At 50.6% G+C, this 24473-nt stretch overlaps 1 protein-coding gene across 1 annotated transcript in view; it reads right to left on the bottom strand.

The window, feature by feature from the left end:
- The window catches only part of LOC147113877 (uncharacterized), a 73269-nt gene extending 50983 nt beyond the window's left edge, over nt 1-22286 (bottom strand). The window contains exons 1-3 of the mRNA XM_085996171.1: nt 20326-22286; nt 19770-19932; nt 18884-19610 (exon numbers count right to left, since the gene is read on the bottom strand). Coding sequence (XP_085852297.1) covers nt 18884-19610; nt 19770-19932; nt 20326-20562 — 1127 coding nt within the window. The 5' untranslated portion in view covers nt 20563-22286. The remainder of the gene's footprint in view (nt 1-18883; nt 19611-19769; nt 19933-20325) is intronic.
- Between the last annotated feature and the right edge of the window lie 2187 nt (nt 22287-24473).

Raw genomic sequence — 24473 nt, 5'->3', positions numbered from 1 at the left:
CAAGTTAGATGCATCATCAGGATTTTGGCAGATGAAACTGGACGAGGCAAGTTCAAGACTGTGCACGTTCAACAGTCCATTTGGCAGATACAGATTCCTAAGGTTACCATTTGGCATTGCCTCAGCTCCTGAAGTGTATCACAAAACTATCCATATGATCTATGAGCACCTGGAGGGAGTTGATACATCAATGGATGACATCATAATATGGGGAACCACGAGAACTGAGCATGACGAGAGACTGAAAAAAGTGCTGGAAGCAACAAGGAAAACAAACCTGAAGCTGAATAAAGAGAAATGCCAGCTCGGGGTGACAGAACTGACATTCATGGGAGATATCCTTAGCAGTGAGGGCATCAGACCAGATCCCAGAAAGGTGTCCGCCATTGAGAATATGCCAAAGCCACAATGCAAAAAGGACGTGCAGAGGTTTAATGGAATGATCAGCTATATGGGTAAATTCATATCCAACCTCTCAGAAAAGATGGCGCCACTGAGACGACTAACTGAAAAGAACATAGAATGGGAATGGAATCATGAGCATGAGAAATCATGGAGCGATCTTAAGAAACTGCTCACAGAGGAACCAGTTCTGAGATTTTATGACCCAGCGAGACCCATCAAGATATCATCAGATGCATCACAGAGTGGGCTCGGTGCCATTCTTCTGCAAAAATATGATGACTGGCAACCTATTGCATATGCATCGCGCTCAATGACAGACGCGGAGACGCGATATGCTCAAATAGAAAAGGAGCTGCTCAGCATCACATACGCCTGTGAAAGATTTCACCAGTTTGTGGCAGGACAAGCAATCAGTGTAGAGACTGACCATAAGCCCTTAATTGCATTGTTCCAAAAGCCACTAAATAGCTGTCCGCTTAGAATACAAAGAATGATGATCAGGCTGCAATGCTATACATTGAATGTTGCGTACACACCGGGTAAGCTGATGTATACAGCAGACACGTTGTCCAGAGCTGTTGACCCAAGTGAGCCCGCAAACACCAAAATGGATGAAAAAGTGAACGCCTACGTGGACATGATCACAAATGCACTGCCCATAGCAGATGCAAAAATGGAGCTCATAAAGACTGAGACAAACAAAGATGAAACACTGAGACGACTGAGGAAAAGCATCTTGGATGGATGGCCCAACATGAAGCAAGACTGCTCATCTGACATGGCAGAGTACTGGAACTGCAGGGTGGAACTATCACTGGTCGAAGACATCATCTACAAAGGAAGTAAAATAGTTATCCCAAAGAGTCTGAGAAGAGAGATGCTAAAAAGGATCCATGGAGGACATCTGGGAATCGAAAAGTGTAAGAAAAGTGCACGAGAGGTGATGTACTGGCCACGAATCAACCAAGATGTGACAAATGAGGTGTCAAACTGCACAATATGCCTGAAATATCGAGCAAGCAATCCGGTAGAACCACTAAAGCCATACCCAGCGCCAGACAGACCTTACCAGAAGGTAGGCGCTGACCTATTCGTATGTCAAGGGAAGGACTATCTTGTAGTCACAGACTATTACTCCCTGTTTCCAGAGGTTTGTAGACTGTACACCACCACTGCAGGTGCTGTGATAACATGTATGAAAGCCATATTCTCCAGACATGGCATGGCAAGTGAGGTCTTCACAGACAACGGACCCCAGTTTTACAATGCAAGTTTCCGACACTTTGCCAAAGAGTGGGACTTTGTCCACACAACGTCAAGTCCTCACTTTCCACAGTCCAATGGATTAGTGGAAAAATCGGTCCAGACAGTGAAAAGACTGATGTACAAGGCAAAAGACAGTGGAACTGACTTCTACCAGAGCATGCTTGTATACCGCACAACGCCGCTCGAGTGTGGTATGTCACCAGCCCAACTCCTTATGGGACGTCTGCTAAGGTCAAACCTACCCATCCCGGAGAACCTCCTGAAAACAAAAGAGGGGGAGAAAGTGAGGAAGTTCAAAGAACAACAGAAAGAAAAGCAAAAGTACTACTATGACAGAGGAACACAAAGCCTACCTGAACTCCACACTGGTGACCAAGTAAGGTTCAAAGACAAAACAAACATATGGACTCAGAAGGGAACTGTCCTGAGTGAAGTTCAACCAAGATCATACACCATTCAGACAGATGAGGGTGCTGTTCTGCGAAGAAATCATCGAGATCTTCTCATGGGACCAGCCACAGCAAGTCAAAAGACTGATACTGTTGAACAACTTGATCACACAGCAGGTCAAACAACTGATACTGTTGAACAACCTGATCACACAGCTGAGAAATCATCATATGAGGCAACAACTCAGATTCAAGGACAATCAATCAGAAAATCCTCAAGACACATGAAGCCTCCTGAGAGACTCATTGAGCAAGTTTAAGGACTATTGTTATAGAAGGAAGTAATGTTATCTTATTCTTTCTTCAAGTTGTAGTGTATTTACATATTTCATGTGAACACACAAAACAAGGTTAACTAACTTTGATCATGATAATGATAATGTAAGTTCATTAAGTGTTACAGTTAAAATGCAGAGTAATACAAAGAAAACATGTTGCTAGATAAAAGTAAAATACTTTTGTTTTAAGAAAGGGAGATGTAATGATATCAGCAAATAGTGATGGTATTTGCCTGTTTGATTATTATGCCTTACCAGCATATTTGCCTGTTTGATTATTTATGCCTTACCAGCAGAGGGCATGTGAGAGAGGCAGTTTAATTTTAGTTTCATTTTAGATGGACCTCTAAGATGGTGTCTCCTGTAATGCTGTTAACTGAGTTGAACATACTTTAGATTAAAAGACATTGGCCTAGAAATTCATTGACGCCACTTTTGGGACGCTAAAGTGGGGCGTCCGCTAAAGTTTGCGGCCGCCGCCAAATCGATGCCACTTCTCCGATATTCATTAGCTTCGCCCTAGGAGTTCAGGCGAGTGCTAAAACTGCTGCTGGACGCCTCTCTTTGGGCGCTAAGCCGGAGGTGGTGATCGATAGCGCCGAGGCCGGGCGCAGCGCAGGTGCGGCCATCTCGTGATTGACAGCAGACACCCTGGCGCCGGCCAGCTCGTAAGGGGGAAGGGTCGACTGTGTCTGCTGCCACGCCCTGGATAGTGGAGCCCTCCAGCTAGGCCTGAACACTGCTGCTGGACCCAAATAGCGCCTGAAGACACGGAGAAGGCCCGTGAACATGCGCAGCGCTTCTCAGAGCATGATCTGAGTGTGCTGCTAGCTGCTGTGGAGAAGAGGTGCCATGTTTTGTACCCGGACAATGGCAAGAAGGTGACGGTCCGCGTCTACAGGAGAGCCTGGAGGCATGTCGCCACCAAGCTGTCAGCCAACAGCGACGTCCCCAGGAGTGGTGCCCAATTCCGCAAAAAGTTAAATGACCTCACACGCATTGTCAGGGTGAGTACCCTTTCCAGTGACCTCCTCATCCTTGCATGTGCACCTCACATTATGGGCAAAGGGACCTGAAAGCTCTAATGGCCAGCCTTCATCCAGCAGCTATGGGACAGGCATGAGCATCAATTGCACATTCTGCACTTAACACACTGGCCAAGCTATTCCACCATGGGAGGCAGTGCACACCAGATCATGGTGACACACTGGCCAGACTATTCCACCATGGGAGGCAGTGCACACCAGATCATGGCGACACACTGGCCAGGCTATTCCACCATGGGAGGCAGTGCACACCAGATCATGGCGACACACTGGCCAAGATATTCCACCATGGGAGGCAGTGCACACAAGATCACGGCGACACACTGTACTTAGAGGCCGTCCTTTCTCTTGCAGGCCAAGCTGGCGAATAATCGCAAGAGCCGGACTGCGACCGGGGGAGGCCGACCCCATATCCAGCCACTCACCGACCTGCAACATCGCGTGGAGCGCCTCATGGGTGGCCGGGTGATTGGGCCCGTTGCATGTGGTGATGCCGACCCTGTTCTGGGCAGCAATGGTAAGGACATCACCTTTTGCACCTCTCTCGTCCCACTTGTGCATCAGATCTACATCCTTTGCCACTGTCCGACCAATGCGCTGAATGCCACCACTCATGCATCCCGCACTGACGCCCTCTCCTCGCTCTAAAGCTACTCTTGTGCCTTCCTGCTTTCAGATGGTGAAGAGGAGGTCCCTGAACTTGCCAGTGACAGCCCCTCAGAAGAGGAGCAGGAGGAGGAGCAAGAGGAAGGCGGCCCATCAGGGGAACCCTCAGCTGCGGCCACCCAGGCCAATGTAGGGGACACGTCTTCCCTGGAGGGCAGCATGGCGGAAGTGTCGAAGGGGAGGGGAGCTCCTGGGACCTGCGGGCTGCAGAAAGGCGGGAGGGGGGTGGAAGCTCAGCGGCCTTCTCCCCAGAGGGGGGAAGCGTCGGAGGGGAGTCCAATTGCTGGGCCCAGCGGCCTCCAGCAACGCAGGAAGGGTCGGCCAGCTCGGCGGCCTTCTCCCCAGAGGGAGAGTCCGGCCTCCAGTCAGGAGATGCTCTTCGCCGAGGAGATGGAACGCCTCGAAAACTTGTCCGCGGACTCGGAGCGCCGGCACACGGAGCTCATGGCAGCAGTGGCACGGTTGCCTAAGTCCATCGATTCCCTCTCTCGGAGTGTGGCCGAGTTCGTGCCCTCAGAGGCCACCAGTCGGGTGGAATACCGGGCAGATCAGGCAGCGAGTCGGGCGGAATTCGGGGCAGCTCTGTCAGCGACTGGCCAGGTGATCAGTGGTGCCATCCAGTCACTGGCTGCTCTGATGCGGTCAGTGAACAGGTCAACATGGGCACTCACTGCTGCCACACTCGCTGTGTCAGCCAGGCATCGCCAGGGCACCCGGCGCGCTGCAGCAGCACAGCGGTCTGTCCCTCGGCAGATTGGTGCGCATGCTGCAGTGCTGGCCCGGGCGAGTGCCAGTGCCTCAGGCGACCAGCGAGCGCCTGCCATCCGCCAGCTTGCCGCCATTCCTCCAGCCGCCACTGCCAGTCCCCCAGTGGAGCTGCCAGGAGCTGCTGCAGCGACTGATGCTGGCCAGCCACAGCTGCAGCAATCAACAGCCGCCCGCTCGACGGCCAGACCTCGACTAGGCCGACCCCCAAGGGCATCTGCCGTCACGACATGTGCCCCTCAGGAGCCTGCCCCCAGCCTTGCAGCAGCCAATGGCCTTACTTTGAGGCGGAGCAGCAGGGCGAGCAGGGGCCACCCAAAGATGGCCAAGGCATCGCCCTAGCGGGCCAAATAGTCGAATGTGTGGCCATTTGTGTTTGTTTCTTGAGGCCGAGAATTGGATGTTTGTTTTTTGAAGGCCGATGATGTGATGTTTGTTTTTGACGAAGGCCGAGAATGACGGCCATTTTAGTTGCCCTATTTTGTTAATCCTCTCCAGGTTGTGGGAGCGAGTAATGTGTTTGGGTGTTTTTTGGGGGTTTCGGCTGTTTTTGGTTTTCATGTGGGAAGGGCCCAGAGTTTGTACAATAAAGCATTTTATTTATTCACATTGTCCATGTTTGATCTTTGAAGTGTTTGTTGCCTTAACCGGCTGAGGGCTTGCGGAGCGGCTGCAATCATGTTCTATCATTGGCACAAGCCATTCCCTGACAGGGGGCCTAGAAGTGACGTTCAATAAGCCACCGACGGGCGGCCCTTGGACCTTGTGCCTCCCTCCTGGGCTGGTACTCCTCGTCCTCCTCCTCCTCATGCTCCTCCTGCTCCTCCTCCTGAGGTGGTGGTCCAACGTGAGGTGGCAGTGCCTGAGTCCTGCGGATAGCCAGGTTGTGCAGCATGCAGCAAACGACGACGAATTGGGAGACTCGATCCTGCGAATACTGGAGGGCTCCCCCGGAGCGATCGAGACAGCGGAACCGTTGCTTGAGCATGCCGATTGTTTGTTCTATGAGGTTCCTCGTCGCTTGATGGCTCTCGTTGTATGCCTCTTCAGCAGGGGTCGTGGGCGCGCGGAGCGGGGTCATGAGCCAGGTACACAAAGGATAGCCTTTGTCCCCGATAAGCCATCCTCTTGGGGGAGGCTGTGCCTGGAACATGTCAGCCACAGTTGTCTGTCGCAGGATAAAGGCATCGTGGCTGCTGCCTGGAAAGCGGGCATTGACAGCTAGGATGCGCTGCCTGTGGTCACACACCAGCTGTACATTGAGGGAATGGACGCCCTTCCGGTTGCGGTAATCCTCGGCATGCTCAAGAGGTGCCCGCAAAGCCACATGCGTGCAGTCAATTGCGCCCTGCACCATGGGGAAGCCCGCTATTCTTGCAAACCCCACTGCACGCTGCTGCTGCTTGTCCAGGGTCATGGGGAAGGAGATGAATTGATGTCTCCTTCTGAAAAGGGCTTCGGTCAGCTGGCGGATGCAGCAATGCACGGCGAACTGGGAGATGTTAGCGATGTCCCCAGTAGCGGATTGGAAGGAGCCGGAGGCATAGAAGTTGAGAGCCACCGTCACCTTCACTGTCACCGACAGAGACGTCCTGCGCATCAGCTGTGGCTGCAGATCTCTCTGAAGCAGCCGGCAGATGTCTGCAACCACCTCCCTTCGGAATCGCAGCCTCCTAACACACATCGCGGCAGACATGGTCAGATAGGAGGTCTGCTGGCGGTATCCCCTGCATGGGTAAGGCCTCAGTTGGCGACGCCTGTTGCCCCCTCTGCGTCTAGCCAGGGCTGCCAGTCTCTCATCGCGTCTGTAAGCCCTTCTGGCATAAGGCTGAAATTCAGCGTTGCCACCCAATGCAGCCCCCATTATATGCTGGCAAACACTGAGCTCTGAATGAAGGCAAAGATAATTGGTAAGCTCTGGCCTGAGCCAAAAATACCTGTCCAAGTGTTGGTCCAAACCAGTAAGCTCTCCTCCTTGGTCTCTGTCCAAAAAACCGTTGCACAACAGTGAATGCTGCAAAATGGCTGGCCTTTATACTGCTGGGTAAGTGCCCTTTAATTTGCACTCCCCGCGGCCCGGCTGGGCTGTGTACCGTTCCACTTCACAGTCGCTCGGGCCGCCCGGCGCACAATGGGCCGGAGCGAGTGAAGTTCCGGTTCGGGGCGCACAAAAGGCGTTGCACTAGCAAATGACGTCATGATCTGCGCGCGCAGCAGGGCGCGCGCTAAGACTTTGCACCGGCGCTAAATGTGTACTGAAGTTGGGGCGAGGCGCAGATCGCGCTGCGCCCGGCCGCTAAGCGCCTAGCGCTCGAAATCTACTCCTCCTATGGCGCTAACGGCTGCCGCGCCCAACTGAATTTCTAGGCCATTCTCTTTCATGAATGTGTCGTCATTGAACCCACATAGAAAACAATACAACATGCACATTGCATATTGCAGATGATCATAAGTCCATCTGTTAGAGCTTCAGAATCATTATCAGCGACTCATGCAATGTCAGTGAGAGAGATGAAAATCTATTCTGTCACCAGCTTTCTCTGATGCACCCGTCTGTCCGTCCCCCACTTGCGCATCGTCCTCGAGTCCCACAATCTCCAGGACCACCTCCTCCCAAGGGGTGAGGTGGGCTACTGAGGGTGGCCCTCCTCCTGTCCTCACTCTTTCCCTCTTATTGTGAGCTCTCTTTTCCTGCAATGAGGGAGACAAGTGGAGTTTGAGTGAGAATGAAGGAGTGAGTGTAGAGAATCCATAGCATAGATGCTTAGAAGGAGACAAAGATGGAGTGAGGTGGCAAGACCAAGGGCCCTCCATGTGTTTTGTAAGTTGTTTTCATAGCATCACAGTGTTAGGGAGTGTGAGGGCTGCATAGTTGAATAGTTTGGTGAATGTGAGCACAGAGAGAGAGGGAATGGGTAAGGGTGCATGTTTGTCAGTGCCAAGTGAGATGTGGAGGAAGAGGTTGCTAAAGCTGAGTGCTGGTGAGGAGGGGCAATGGGGATCAGAATGATGGTGATGGGAAAGTCATACTCACTTTTCCAGTGCGCTGAAAGTCATGAAACCTCTTCCTGCACTGAAGTCAGGTTCTGCGGATCAGGGACAACGAGTTGACCTCCTGGGCCACCTGGATCCACACAGCCTTCGTCTGCTGGGGAGGCTTCTTCCTCCCTGAAGAGCAACTCCTTATTAGCTCTTGCTCCCTCCACCAAAACTTGCAGGGTGATGTCATCAAATCTGGGAGCAGACTTAGCTCTCCCACTGCTCATATTGCCTCCAGGTCCCTCCCACAGCAAAGGCCAAAATGTTGGCAGTCTGCAGAAGAAGCAAGGCTTCTTGCAGACCTGAAATGCAGCCGCAATGATGACGTCATCGGAGGCGAGTTTCAGACTGAAAAAACTAATTGGGCCATGGGTTCCCACACGCTGGAACTCAATTGCCCAATTCAGTGAAAATCGCATCATTCTCCCACATCGATTTGGAATCGGGTGGATAACACGAAAAGCGGATGACACGACCCCAGCCCACCCCAATGACAAAAACGAATCCAATAAGTCTGAGCTGCAGTAAAATTACAGAATTTCTGAAAGATTCCCGACTGTGATGAGACCAATAAAAATTGGACATCAGGCTTCCATTCGCATATGGTCATAGTCTGAAACCTTTTTAAACATAAAAATATATGAAAAATATAAATTACAGAAATTGAACAGAGACTTGTTGAATACCATAAATATTCAGCTCATGGTCAGGCCGTCACATCTCATGAGTGTCTTTGTTGCTTCCTTATTATAAGGCCAAGGCACCTATAAATATTCATTGATATTTCCCTATCTGCCAGACATCCAATATATATAAATGTTGGTAGCCTTGGATGTGCTTGGCAAAAAATTACTTCAGGACACTAATTAAATACTGCAGATGTGGTCTCGTATTCAATTCATACTTTGAATCCTTTATAGCCCAAAATACTGTTGGCAATTTTCAGCATGTAAAAAGTGACATTTTCAGTTATTGTAAATATGACCGAAGTATCTGTATTAATTATATATTGACAGTGATTGCTTTTCCATAAATATGCTGTGATATTTTTGAAATCTTTGATAAGGCATCTAGAAAACCAATTTTTTTAAGAACTTAACTTTTAATAAAATTTGCCAATTTAGCAGGTAGTACATATAATATACTTTTGTACACCAAAACATATGGATTCTGAAATTCCACAACGTTCCGGCCTTCAGAAGGGCCCAGAATGATGTCTAATCAGATATACTTCCAGCCAACTGTGCATGTGGGTCCCACTTGGAGCCTAGGCTGGGATCAAAGCCTGTACCCTCAAAAATTTGGCTATCAATTTCTTTAACGCTATCCCCTTTCTTCCGAGATTGGGAATCTGGCAGCCAACCCACCCTCCCAGCCCAGCACTCCTCCACCATACTTTCTGACTTCTTCAACAGATTTCCTCCCCAGGTGTGCATATAAATTGTGGGACCTCCCCCTAACCCCGCAAACTTTGGTACAGTGGCAGAGTTCCAGGATGGGTGCATCTCTGTACTTGTACTGAGATATGCCACCCCATGTCCAAGGCACTAATGACCAATGCCTTGAGCCCTCTACCAAGAGTCAACTATTATTTCTTGAATACACCAACAGTTTGTTAAAATTAACTTGTCCATGTATCCAAAATAATATTGGTGTACAACCATGTACTAACTAAGATGCTGTGATATGATACAGTTGTATAGCCATTGTGATGAAGTGTACATCTACTCCAGAAAATATAGGGTACTAGAACCATGAGGAGTGGATGGTGGCAACCATCTAAGCTCCAAAATAAGCGATTGCAGGTGTCCCGAATTAAACAAGCAGAGGAGTTATATAAAACAAGGTTTTTGATTAGGGCCAGACTGTCAGGATAGGGGACAGTTTGAAGAAAGTGTATTTTGTTTGGTGAATCTAGCAATAAAAGTGTGCTGAACTCCCTTCGGTTGACTGAACTGAATTGGTATTGAGAACATAAACGGTTGATGCAAGTGTTGGCCATCGTGAGAGAAGGGGCACTTGATCACGCTATACTTAGCCATTTCCCAAATTAGATAAAACTTAAAGGTATTACATTAAAGAAATCATTCCTACTAACTGTTTTCTTCTTCCACACTCATGCAGGTCAAAGCAGTTAAACATATGTATGGCCTAGAAATTCGGTATAGCCGCATTTGGGGTGCTAGTCCTGGCGATGCGCAAAGTTTAGCGCCAGGCGCAATTTAGCGCCACCTAGCGTGATATTGGGTTGCAGCGCCCCTAAAGGTGATTGCGGCGCTAAATCAGGCGCTGCACGCTACTCTAAAGGCGCTAACCCGGTGGCGCAACCCAATTTCGCGGCGGCGGGGCGCAGTGAAGGTGCTGTCAATAATCACTTTCCCTGAGACACACTGGCGCCGGCCAGCTCTTAAAGGGGCAGGTCAATTTGCATCACCAGACACACTCACTGCCTTGTAGGCCTTCAAAGCGGTGGGAGCCTACCTGTGGCGCACCAGCCTAGCAAGACATGGAAAGGGTGAGGCAGAGGGCGGAACGCCTCACTGATGGGGCATTGGGTGTTTTGGTTGGCGCAGTGGAATCAAGGCCAAGGAAGATGGTCGGAATGTGATTTATGTTTTGGATAGTCTCCCGGGTGTGAGACGCAGTTATGTGTCAGTGTATTAGTTTTGCTTTCTGTTGCCATAGCTTTCTCATGTTTGAAGGAATCACATTTTGTGTAATGAAACACTTTCTTCATTTACAATGGCCATGCCTGCTATTTACATGCATCTTGCCCTTCACAGGCTTGGGGGTATCAGACCGGTTCCATTCCTGTTCTTGGAATGGCAGCATGCATTCCTTGAGAGGGGCCTAGAAGCTACTTCTGATCAGCCTCTGACGCACAGCCTGAGAAGAGCCGCTCGCGTAGAAGTTCAGGCCAGCAGGCATCTTCTCAGCCACCGACAGAGATGTCCTGCACCTTATCTGAGGCTGCAGATCTGGCTGAAGCAGCTGGCACAGCTCAGTCACCACCTTCTTTCTAAATCGCAGCCTTCTGACACACTGCTCCCCCGGCATGTTCATGTAGGAAAACTGCTGTCGGAAAACCCTGCCAGCGTAAGGTCTGCTGTGGCGACGTCTGTTGGCCCTCCTACATCTGGCCATGCCCGCCCCCCTCTCCCAGCATCTCAGTGCCCTTTCCAGATGATTCAGCAGCAGGACGTTCCCCTCCAATGCAGCCCCCATAATAAGTGTCCATAGGAAGGTTCCCCGTTGTCAAGGCTCACCAACAGCAAGGTGATGGTCAGAAGGCTGAAGATCGTCTGCCTGCATTGGCTCAGTGGTCAAATGGCTCTCAGTGTGCAGCTCAGCAACTCTTTGTAGCTCTCGAGGAAGTTGTGCTCCAAAAATGGCTGCCGCTTTTAAACCACACCAGTCCCCTTTAAATAATGCTCCTCTAGCCCGAGAGCGACTTGGTAAGGTTCCAGGTAAGCTGTCACTATTAGCGGCAGGTGCTACGGAGGGGGGCGCCACTGAATTTCCGGTCCGGGGCGCCCAAAAGGCGTTGCACACTCAAATGACATCTGTTAGATCCGTGGTTCAGTGGATAAATAATTACACGGATGCTGTACATAAACAAATAACAGGTCTTTACTGGAGGAGGGTCATCTCTAGACTGGGGTACAGAGGCATGCGCACAACTTATATACCAGTGTGGTCACTGCCGGTACTACAGTATACAGGGGCTGTAAAAAGTAGTTCTGACTTAAAGCACATACACTACAATTCCTCCCTTTTTAGATTAATAATACCCCCTTAATATTCAAATAACAATTACATTTTTACATGTACATTCAATAACAAAAGTCCATTTATAGATTCAGTCTTTGGGGCGGCTTCCTGACCCTTTCAGGATAGTGCCTTTCCGGAGGTTCTTGTTCTTGGTGCAGAGGCGATTCTGACCCCTTTTCATCGGGTAGTTCATCGGGTTCCACTGCTACTGGGTCTGAAGTAGATGCTACCGGTATGTCGGGTTCATCCCCAGGTACTCGAGACATGGGGTTGATGCCTTCCTGTGACGCTAAGATCTGATCGACGTGGCGTCTAACAATGTTCTCCCCGACATCCACTGTGTACATTAATGGCCCCTGCCTTGTACATATCGTTCCGGGTTGCCACTTCTCTGTTCGATAGTCACGGGCCAAGACTGGTTGCCCTACATTGAAGCTCCTTGTCGGCTACTCATTGATGTGCTGGATTTGTTTGTCCTCAACATTTCTTCGCACATTTGGTCTGAGCAAGTCCAGACGAGATCTCAACCTTCGGTTAAAGAACATCATGGCCGGGGTCTGGTTGGTAACTGCATGTGTCGCGTTTTGGTAGGCTAATAAGAAATTGTCCATCTTATGCTGTAGTGGAATTTCCTCATCGCACATGACCTTTATCGCCTTCTTAAAGGTTTGTACAAACCTCTCAGCCAATCCATTGGTGGCTGGAGGATACGGGGCGGATGTGTAATGCCTTACCCCATTCCTTTTCATGAATTTTTGGAACTCGTCGGACACAAACTGTGGTCCATTATCAGAGCTCTGGCAAACCGTTTCTGGCAAATATGGTCCGTAGGACTGCAATCGTTTTCTCTGTAGTGGTTGAAGACATCTTTATCACCTCAGGCCACTTTGAATGAGCATCCACTGCAATTAAGAACATTGAGTCCATGAATGGACCAGCGAAATCAATGTGCACCCGTTGCCATGAAGAGGAGGGCCACTCCCATGGGTGTAGAGGGGTATGTGGTGGTGCATTTTGGAACTTCTGGCATCCTAAGCAGCTCTTAGTTAGGTCTTCGATTTGTTGATCGATTCCCGGCCACCACACATAAGCCCTAGCAAGGCTTTTCATTTTCACTCCCCCCAGATGACCTTCATGTAGCTCCTTTAGCACTCTCTCCCTTAACTTGGGTGGAATCACCACTCTGGATCCACACATCACTGTCCCCTGGCATACTGACAGCTGTTCTCTTCTGGATGAGAATGCTGGCAACAGTGAGTCGCCATGTGTTGGCCATCCCCTCACTGTCAATTCATATACCCGTGACAGCGTCGGATCATTGCGGGTCTCCTTCTCTATATCCGCGTTTGTTACTGGCAATCGTTCAATTATCGACGAATAAAATATCTCGATAGGGTCCACTGCTGGTGCTTCCTCCACCGTAGGCAGTGGCAGGCACGATAGCCCATCAGCGTTCCCATGCTGTTTCGTGCCTTTATATTCTATTTCATATTGAGTCGCCCCTAGAAACAGGGACCATCTTTGTAACCGCTGTGCAGTCATTACTGGCACGCCCTTCTTAGGATTAAAGATGGAGACAAGTGGTTGGTGGTCAGTCAGCAAGGTCAACTTCTGCCCATGCAGATAATGGTTGAATTTTTTTACTCCCCATACTAGGCTGAGGGCCTCCCTATCAATCTGGGCGTAGTTGCGCTCGGCTGAGGTTAGTGACCGAGACGCAAAGGCTACTGGCCTCTCCAACCCGTCTGGGAATTTGTGCGACAGCACCGTTCCAATGCCGTAGGGTGATGCATCAGATGCCAAACAAATTGGTAGTGCTGGGTTGAAATGGGCCAACACCTCTTTTGATGTGATCAATTCTTTACACTTCTGGAAAGCTTGTCTACGTTCGTCATCCCACTTCCATGGTACCCCTGTTTGCAGTAGGGTGTTCAGCGGGTGTAATACTGTAGACAAATTTGGTAAGAACTTGTGGTAATAGTTTACCAGCCCGAGGAACGACTTCAGTTGTGACACATTTTCCGGTGCTGGAGCCTTGACTACTGTCTCAATCTTGTCAGGGGACTTATGTAACCCCTCTTCATCGATGACGTGGCTGCAATACGAGATCTGTTTCTGGAAAAACTCGCACCTGTGGCGATTAGCTCGTAGCCCATATTCCTTTAATCTGGCGAGCACCTTCTCCAAGTTAGCGAGGTGATCACCGTCATTTTCTCCCGTGACCAAGATGTCATCCAAATAACACTCGGTCCCTGGAATCTCTTGCAGGGCCTGATCCATCGCCCTTTGCCAGATAGCCGGAGCCGAGGCTACTCCAAACACCAGCCGGTTGCATTGATAGAGACCTTTATGGGTGTTGATCGTAAGGTAATGTTTCGAAGCTTCTTCTGCCTCCATTTGCAAGTACGCCTGGGCTAGATCAATTTTGGTGAAGCGTTTACCACCAGATAGCGAGGCAAAAATATCCTCAATTCATGGAAGCGGATATTGCACCATGTGAAGGACTGGGTTCACTGTCACCTTAAAATCCCCACAGATGCGGACCTTCTTTGGTTCCCCAGATGTATTACTCAACGACCTCTTCATTACAGGAATGATGGGTGTAGCCCACTCGCTCCAGTCCACTTTGGACAGTATTCCTGAACGTTCCAACCCTTCCAGCTCTGCTTCAACCGCTGGTCTGATTGCATAAGGCACTGGTCTGGCCTTCAGAAACTTTGCGCTTGCATTATCCTCTATTTTAATTGTTGCTGTTATTCCTTTTAGCGTTCCTAGTCCCTCCTGGAACACTTCTTTTGCATCAGTTAGCATTTTTGACAGTCGTCCAGGTGTGACGTCGTCATCCTTTTTGGCCTCCACCTTCAGTGCCTGTATGGAATGCCAATCTAAATGTATCTTCCGGATCCATTCACGTCCTAGCAGTGGTGGTCCTCCATTTGGCAATACATCTATGTCCATTTTAGGTATTTCCTGACCTTTATATGTCCCTTTCACCCTTATTTTTCCTTTGGGGTAGACTTTTTGCCCCGTATCCGTCTTCAAGACAATCTCTATAGCTTTCAAGGGTATGTGTGAAAATAGCCGCTTGTAGTCTCTTTGATTTATGACTGTTAGAGCTGACCCTGTGTCCAATTCCATTTCCACTTGGACTCCGTCTATCTTGAGTGTAACCCAGATAGTCTGGTGATCCACCATTTCGGTTACATTATGTAGTTTCAGACAACCCAGCTCCTTGCTTCCGGAGTCTGTGTCACTTTTCTGTTCGTCTGAACCACTGTCCATCACCTGGTGTACCTTTTTGTACTTCTCCTGTGGAGATTTCTTACTGTTGGTTTTCTTCCCAGACCTGCAGACTCTTGCTATGTGTCCTGCTTTCCCACACTGTCTGCACACTTGGTCCTTGAACCAACAATCTTTCTGGTCATGTGTTGTTCTGCCGCAGCGATAGCACTTCCCTGTTCCATAGGTCATTTCGTTGGTGCCATATTCTTGCGGTCTCCGTTGTATCTCTGCAGCACCCCTTGCGGCTGCTTCGTGTGATACTGCCATACTGAAAGCTTTGTCCAGCGTAAGGTCCTTTTCTGATAGAAGCCATTTCTGGGTTCCTTCACTTTGTAGCCCACACACAAACTTGTCCCTTAACGTGTCTGCTAGTCCCGCTCTAAACTGGCAGTATTTCGATAGCTTGCGCAGTTCCGTTAGGTACTCAGCATTGCTTTCGTCTTTGTGTTGGTTCCTTTTATGGAACTTAAATCGTTCTGCTATCAGCAGCGGTGTGGCGTTTAAGTGGTCCTGTAGGATTTCTACTATGCTTTCAAAATTCTTGTTTACCGGTTTCTCTGGGGTTATTAGATTTCGCAGTAACCCATAAGTTTTTGCACCCATGGAATTTAACAGAACCAGTGCTTTATTAGCATCTGGCACTTCATTCGCCCTGCAGTACACCTCAATACGTTCCACATATGTCGCCCAATCTTCGACTTCATTGTCGAACATAGAGGTACTGCCACTCTTCAGCATCCTTGGTTGTGCGTTAACTATCCCCAATGGCACCTCCCGTGCTTTCCCTTCTTCTCCGCTGGCACAAAATGGCATCTCCCGCACTTTCCTTCCTTCCCGCGCTCGCCCGTCTTCTCCGCTGCGGCTTCGCAAAATGGCGTCTCCCGTGCTCTTCCTTCTTCTCCGCGGCTCAATGGCGCCTCCCGCGCTCTCCCTGCTGCTCCGCGGCTCAATGGCGTCTCCCCTTGCTTCACCCTGCGGACCCTGATCAGCCCGTGATCCCTGGCTGTGCTCTGCACGTTCTTCTCTTGATATTTGTCGATGCCGCTCAGTCTAGAACCCGGCTGTTTCTTACCCTGTCTCTCTCCGGTTTGCAGTATTTTTCCTCGACGCCGCTTGGTGATCAACCCCCGGCTGCGCCCTGCTCTCTTCACCCTCTTTCTTACCCCGTCGACGCTGCCCAGCTCTCTCTCTCTGCCGTCGGTCGGCTCCAGCCGCCGCTGAATGGGAAGGGTCTGCTCTGGACCTGTCGTCGGTCTCTTACTGCTCGTTGTGGCTGGGGAACCAAGCCCGGCTCTCCACAGCCTCCCCAGCGAAGTTGGATCTCTGCCTGACTGCTGGGCGGTTGCTCGCGGTCGACGCCCGTGTTCCTGGACTCGACTATTTTATTTTATTTTTTTATGTTGCAGGTAGATTCGCATCAGCACTCGTCGCCACTGTTAGATCCGTGGTTCAGTGGATAAATAATTACACGGATGCTGTACATAAACAAATAATTCAGTTGGTTGCGCCAGCCGGTAACGCCATAAGAGGGGTATATTTCCAGCGCTAGGCACTTAGCGCCCGGGCGCAGACCGATCTGCGCCAACGCCCAAATTCAGTTGACATTTAGCACCGGCGCAAAGTGTTTGCGCCCGCTCAGCTGCGCGCGCAGCTTATGACGTCATCTCGTCGTGCAACGCTGTTTGTGCGCCCCAAACCGGAAATTCAGTGGCGCCCGCCCAATGCGGGCGTGGCGCTGCTAAGAACTGTGAAATGGAACGCAACAGAGGCCCTGTGGGCCTCGGGGAGTGCTAATTAAAGGGCACTTACACTGACCTATAAAGCCCAGCCATTTTGCTGCAATGACTTTACTGCTTTGGATTTCTGGACAGAGACCAAGGGACAGAGCTTACTGATTTGGGACAACATAGGAGAGGTATTTTTGGCTTCTGGCCAGTGCTTTGACATTTGATTTCACTGTTTTCAACTTTATTATGGGGGCTGTATGGGGGTCCAACCCTCAGTTGCAGCATTATGTGCGAAGGGCTCGCAGACGCTGTGAGAGAGGGCCAGCCATGCCTAGACGCAGAGGGGCCATCAGGCGTCGGCAACGTAGGCCTTACCCACTCAGGCAATACCGGCAGCAGGTGTCCTATCTCACCATGACTGCAGCGCATTGTGTTAAGAGGCTGCGCTTCAGAAGGGAGGTGGTTGCAGAGATCTGCCAGCTGCTTCACAGAGATCTGCGTCCACAGCTGATGTGCAGGACGTCTCTCTCGGTGGAAGTGAAGGTCACGGTGGCTCTGAACTTTTATGCAAGCGGCTCCTTCCAAGCCGCTGCTGGGGACATAGCAAACATCTCCCAGTTCGCCGCGCATCGCTGCATCCGGCAGGTCACCGATGCACTTTTCGCGAGGAGACACCAATTCATCTCCTTCCCCATGACCCGACAGAGGCAGGAGCAGCGTGCAGTCGGATTTGCCAGGATCGCGCGCTTCCCCATGGTGCAGGGCGCCATTGACTGCACGCATGTGGCTATGCGGGCACCTATCCACAATGCCGAGGATTACCGCAACCGGAAGGGCTACCATTCCCTAAATGTACAGCTGGTGTGTGACCACAGGCAGCGCATCCTAGCTGTCAATGCCCGCTTCCCAGGAAGCAGCCACGATGCATTTATCCTGCGCCAGACTACTGTGGCTGACATGTTCGAGGCACAGCCTCCACCAAGGGGATGGCTTATCGGGGACAAGGGCTACCCTTTGTGTACATGGCTCATGACCCCGCTCCGCGCGCCCAGGACCCCAGCGGAGGAGGCATACAACGAAAGCCATCAAGCCACAAGGAACATCATAGAGCAAACGATAGGCGTCCTCAAGCAACGGTTCCGCTGCCTGGATCGTTCCGGCGGATCTCTACAGTATTCGCCGGATAGAGTCTCCCAGTTCGTCGCCGTGTGCTGCATGCTGCACAACCTGGCTATCCGCAGGACTCAGGCACTGCCACCTGACATTGCACCACCACCTCAGGAGGACGAGCAGGAGGACCATGAGGAGGAGGAGGAGGAGGAGGAGTACCAGCCCAGGAGGGAGCCACAAGGTCCAAGGGCCGTCCGCCGGGGGCTTATTGATCGACACTTCTAGGCCCCCTGTCAGGGAATGGGCTGTGGCAATGAACGCACCTGAAGGCAGCCGCACCGCAAGCCCTCAGCCGGTTAACGCAACAACCACTTCAAACATGACACCTGGACATGCTGAATAAATAAAAAGCTTTATTTCACAAACTCAGAGCCCTTCCCACATGAAACAGAAAAACAGACAAGACCCCCAAAAAACAGTCAAAAACATCTGTCATTCCCAAAACCTGGGGAGGACTAACAAAACTTGCCCATCCAAATGGCCTTCATCATCGGCCTTACAAAAATAAGCCCCCCCCTCCACAACACAAACACCCCCATAAAAACAAAAAATGCCTTGATCCTCGGCCTTACCAAAATAATGCCCCCCCAGAACACAAGCCCCCCAATATAAAAAAAACCGCTTTCACCACACTCTAATGGGTGTGCCGAGAGGGCGAGTCCTTAGACAGGCTTCTCTGGCCCCTGCCCGACCTGCTGCTCCGCCTCAACCTGGGCCCTGCGGGTGTGGCAAGGCAGGGGGAAGGCTCATGAGGGCCACAATGCGTGTCGGCAGATGCCCTTGGGGGTCGGCCTAGACGAGGCCCGGCCCGGGAGGGGCCGGCTGCTGACTGCTGCAGCTGTGGCTGGCCAGCATCAGTCTCAGCAGCAGCTCGTCGCACCTTGGCTGGGGGAGTGGCAGTGTCGGCTGCACCAATGGGGGCAAGCTGGCTGATGGCAGGCGCGCGCTGCTCGCCAGAGACACTGGCACTCGGCCGGGCTGGCAGTGCAGCAAGCGCAGCAATCTGGTGGAGGCCAGACCGCTGTGCTGCAGCAGGGCGGCGGGTGCCCTGGCGATGCTTCCGCGCCACAGCGAGTGTGGCAGAAGTGAGTGCCCGAACTGCCCTGGTATGTGCCCGCATCAGCTCTGCCAGTGTCTGGACGGCACCACTCATCTCGCGAGTCGCGTCCTGGGCTGCCGCGAGTTGCTGGACACCCCTGTCGTGCGCTGCCGCGAGTTGTTCGACCCCCCTGGCCTGTGATTCCCCGAAAGCGACCACACTATGAGCCAGGGACTCAATGGCCTGAGGCATCTGTTGCACAACCCCCATGAACTCCTGGTGGCGCCGCTCAGACGCCGCCGACATCTCATCAAGGAGGCGCACCTCCTGGGCGAGGACCGTCTCCGGACTGGAGGGCGGACTCTCCCTCTGGGGAGAAGGCCGCCGAGCTGGCCGACCCTTCCCGCGTGCCTCGAGCCCACTGGGCCCAGGATCTGCCCTCCCCTGCAACACCTCCCCCCTCTGGGGAGAAGGCCGGCGTGCTGCCGGACCCTTCCCGCGTGCCTCGAGCCCACTGGGCCCAGGATCTGCCCTCCCCTGCAACACTTCCCCCTGGCTCTCCTGCAGGCCAGACGTCTCCCCTCCATTGCCATCCCCTGGCGCGGATGAGGGTTCCCCCGATGTGCCGCCTTTATCCTGGTCCTCGTCGTCCTCCTCCTCCAAGGGCCTGGCACTCTGAGCTTCAGGGACCACCTCCTCCTCACCAGCTGAAAGCAGGAAGGCACAAGAGTAGCTTTAGAGTGAGGACAGGGCGTCAGCGAGGGAGGCCTGAGTGGTGGCATTATGCGCATTTGTCGGTCAGTGCGAAAGGATGTAGATCTGAAGCGCAAGGGCAACGACAGAGGTCCAACCGGTCATGTCCTTACCAGTGGGTCCCAGTACAGGGTCCGCATCTCCGATCGCAACAGGGCCAGTCACCCGGGCACGCATGAGTCGAGCCACACTCTCCTCCAGCTCACTGAGCGCCTGGTACTCGGGACGGCCTCCACCGGTGACAGACTGGCTCCTCAAATTCCGCGCCAGCTTGGCCTGCAAGAGAAAGGACGGCCTCTAAGTACAGTGTGGTGCCCTGTTGCTGTGTGCACTGCCTCCCATGGTCGACTAGCTTGGCCAGTGTGGTGCCCTGTTGCTGTGTGCACTGCCTCCCATGGTCGAATAGCTTGGCCAGTGTGGTGCCCTGTTGCTGTGTGCACTGCCTCCCATGGTCGAATAGCTTGGCCAGTGTGGTGCCCTGTTGCTGTGTGCACTGCCTCCCATGGTCGAATAGCTTGGCCAGTGTGTTAAGTGCAGAAAGTGCTATTGATGATCATGCCAGTGCCATTGCTGCGGGAGGAGGGCTGCCCATTAGTCCTTTGAGGTCCCTTTGCCCATAATGTGAGGTGCACATGCAAGGATGAGGAGGACACTGGAAAGGGTACTCACCTTCACCATCCGAGTGAGGTCGTTGTACTTCTTGCGGCATTGGTCCGCACTCCTGGGGACATCGCTGGTGGCTGACACCCTGTGGGCGATTTCCCTCCAGGCTTTCCTGTACTGGCTCCTGGGAGCCTTCTTGCCACTGTCCGGGCACAAGATCTCTCTTTTGTTTTCGACACCATTAATCAGCACCCTCAGAGCATGCTCTGAGAAGCGCTGCGCTCGTTCACGGGCCCTCTCCATGGCTCCAGGCGCTATTTTGGCCCACCAGCAGTATTGAGGCCTAGCTGCAGGGCTCCAGTATGCAGGGCGTGGCAGCAGTCAAAGTCGACCCTTCCCCCTTTAAGAGCTGGCCGGCGTCAGGGTGTCTGCTGTCAATCAAAACATGACCGCACCTGCGCTGCGCCCGGCCTCGGCGTTATCAGGCCGCATCGCCGGCTTAGCGCCTGAAGAGAGCATTGCAACGCCAGTTTCAGCGCTCGGCCAAACTCTTGGCCAACTCTACTGAATTTCGGCGATGTGGCCTACACTTTCCGACGGGCGCTAACTTTAGCGAACGTCCGACTTTAGCGCCCCAAAAGTGTCCAGATTGAATTTCTAGGCCCAGGTCTTTACTGGAGGAGGGTCATCTCTAGACTGGGGTACAGAGGCATGCGCACAGCTTATATACTGGTGTGGTCACTGCCGGTACTACAGTATACAGGGGCTGTAAAAAGTAGTTCTGACTTAAAGCACATACACTACAACATCATAATCAGCCTGCGCCCATGAGCGGGCGCTAAGATTTAGCGCCGGCGCTAAATGCATGCTCAATATGGGGCGAGGCGCTAGGCGCCCTGCACCCGCCCGGAAATTGACTAGCGCCCCACTTCTCGGCTTCTTTAGGCGTTAATCGATGGTGCTAACAACCAAATTTCTCCCCCATACAGTATTAAGCAACTAAGATCCATTATTTGGCTTTGCTGTCTTCACTGATTCTATAATATTTTCCCCTTTGTTTCATCTACTCATAAACTCACTCACTCCTACTGAAATGTGCAACGGCTTAAAGCTTAAACATGTATCTGGCCAAATCCATGGATTAATAACACATAAGCCATAACTGCAGAAATCTGGATCTTTAAAACCATAAGAATACAGCCTTGCATTGCTGCAAATAGATAACCTACCATTTTTTAAATGTTTTCATAATCCCAGAGTGCAACTTTCTGTTGAAGTAGCTATATTCTGTTGTAGAATATTGCTTGTCTCCCATCATCTTTTGCAATGTGTTAACTTTAGCACGGTCCCAGGGAGAATAACACTGTGTCCACAAAAGGTACATAATAAATACCAAATCCAGCCCTATGTGATTGTACTGTACAGGGTTTAAAATGCAGAAATTAATCTCCTATCTTAAGCAGAATAAATATTTGCAACAGTAGACAAAACCATCATCCAGACCTTTTCTTTGATTAAGAAGCATAAATTTTGTTTTTGTTTTGCTTAGTTAGGGGGAAAAATTGGGTTGATTTGCGCTTCTTGTTAGCGCCTCCGGGGGCACTAACGGGGCGCAAATACCCTAGTGCCCGGGCACGGCGTCGCTAACGCCTCCCACGAAATTCAGTGGGAAGTTATCGGTAGCGCCCCACGGCGCTGCAGCACCGGCGATGACGTCATTGCCGTGCACAGTGCCCCGCTCGCGCCCCAGCCACAACCTTGGGTTGCACCCCCTGACCTATCGCCGGTCGATATGTCTGATAGGGTCAGGGTGGTGCTTTTGCAGCCGCGGCAGCGCTACTTAAAGGGCAGGTGTCGGGCGGCCTTTTGTTTTTTGGCCAATTGCCAGCACCTGCCTCCTTCCCCTTCTTTCTTCGGTGTGCCGGCCACGATCGTTCAGCCCGGCACTCCTCTTGAGTGCCGGGCTCTTTTCCCCACAGCCCGCTCCCCAGTGTTCCAGCAGGGCCCCGGTGCGCACAGTGCTAGGCCCCTCCCCTTTAATCAGGGGAGGGAGGCCTGTAATATCGCGGTGCTACGTGCCGATGGCGTGGGGCTGTTGCACGTAGCGCTGTGAAATTCACTGGTAGTACACCAAGAAGGAGGGGGGAGCGCTTCCAGTTGCACCCCGCATCCTACTTGGGGCTCTACTACTGAATTTACGGCGCGGGGAGCTAACTTCTGGCGATGTTAGCGCCCCAAAGGGGTCGCCACTGAATTTTTCCCCCTTAATCTTTACTATATCATTAGGAACTGCACCATGCTATTTGCTCCTGAGGTCACAGCATATTTTCTAGTGTTACAGTTTTGTGGTTTTAGTAAATCTTCTCTCTGCATTCTAACAATGGTTCTTATCATTGGCTGTTCTTTCCCTTTGATCTAGGAACTACACATTTCTACATTTTTACAGATGCATACCCAAGGAGCAAATGTTTGCTTTATTTGAACTGGTAAGAAGTTATTAGTTTCCACTTTGGTTGCTGTTGGCGATCCAGGCGCAAATTGCATTTAAAATTGCGCTAGTTTTGAGAAGTTTTTTTCCCCCTCAAGTTTCCGCTCAAACTCTTTTGCATATCGCCACGCATAAAATCTGCCATGAACCAGCGTAATCGGGCAGCTTTTTAGAATGTTATTTTTATTGAAAAGATATTCATTGATATATTTAAGAGTGGTAACTAGGTGCAGCTTTATTAATACAACTGAAAATAGGTTTATCACAAAAAATAAGCATTTTTAATCAGAATGTCTAGTCCACCACCTGTGAGTAACCTGATTTTAAATAACTGCAAATTACTTTAAAACAAACTATATGGAACCATTTACTAGTTACATTGGTGTACAGTAGTCAGTTTCTTAGTAAATTAAAACAATATTTTAAAAGCTTTTAAAAAGTGCGTATTAGTGTTCTTGCGCCTAAAAGAATGCTTAATTTTCATAGCCTCCTCAAAACCCGCAAACGAGCACAATTAGCGGAGACTCGCAATGGTGATTAATTCAATCTGGGGGCGTGGCCAGTTTTGTGGGTGCGGCTGGCTTTTAGCACAATGTTTTTTAAACTGGCACAAAAGATCGCGGAAACACTGAACGTAATTTGCACTTAAAATTCCGCAATCTTTGACGCTGGTTTGGCCAATTTTGGGCGAATTGCGCTCAAGAATCCAGCACAAACTAGTAGAAACTCCTGCTCCAGATGTATTGTAGACTTGCACCATGCCACCTAACTTTCTTCAAAATACCACATATTACTACACCTGACGTTTACAGACTAAAGTAACTAATAACTTTCTTTACAAATTATTAGTAATATGAAGCACAAATATTGACATACTATTTGCAATGTTTGCACTGAGTTTCATTTGTGAAAGAAATTAGGAAAAGAAATGCACAGTAATGATGTGTGGTCTGGCTGGCAGATAGGTTGGGTGGCTATGCAAAGGTTGGAGGTTTTGATTTATTGCAGGGCTCAGAAGATGCTGGATGGTCTGGAAATTAGGTGAAAGTGTCTTGCCAAATCACTCTTGCAGCTACCAATGATGTGTAGGCTGTTTCCTCAGGTTTATGGCTTCATTCTACAACTGGCCTCTGTGGGCCCTTGCTGCAGCAGACCATGATGATCAGAAAACTTTGGCTGGGTTATACTGTAGGATGGTCCTGACCTGTCGCGACACTGGAAATATTCCTTTAACATACCTATGGTGAGCTCAATAATGCATCTCATTGTATCTGTACTCACCTTGTGCGCAGAAATGCCACAGAGGTGTCAGAAGCCAAGGCTCTGCCCCATTAAAATCAATGGCAATCGCAAATTTGCTGAATGCATGCTACTTTGATCGCCATTGCCACTTAGACTATTAAAGGATGGCGCAGTTGGTATGTTTGCTGTAATCACAGGAATCTTGGTTTACTGTTTAAATTACGAATTAATAACCCTCATTAGGTGATTTTTTTGTTGATTATTCAGTGGTCCAGTTCTGACAGTGTATAGGGTCACTGATGTAATGTGCAAAGCAATGAACAGAAATCTTCTAATCATGTATATATCTGGGGGAGAGGGTTGCCAGTCCCTAGCCTTAAATTACCATCAGAATGTAACATGTTTTAATATCTAATTTGGATTGTTCTTCTTATGCATTGTGAATGTGGTTGTCAGTGATCAGAATGTGCCTTTACACCTTATC

The sequence above is a fragment of the Somniosus microcephalus genome, chromosome 8 (genome assembly GCF_052327205.1).
Source record: "Somniosus microcephalus isolate GS21.2 chromosome 8, FLI_Smic_1.0, whole genome shotgun sequence".
Taxonomy (NCBI): Eukaryota; Metazoa; Chordata; class Chondrichthyes; order Squaliformes; family Somniosidae; genus Somniosus; species Somniosus microcephalus.
This window is presented reverse-complemented; position numbering and strand designations above follow the sequence as displayed.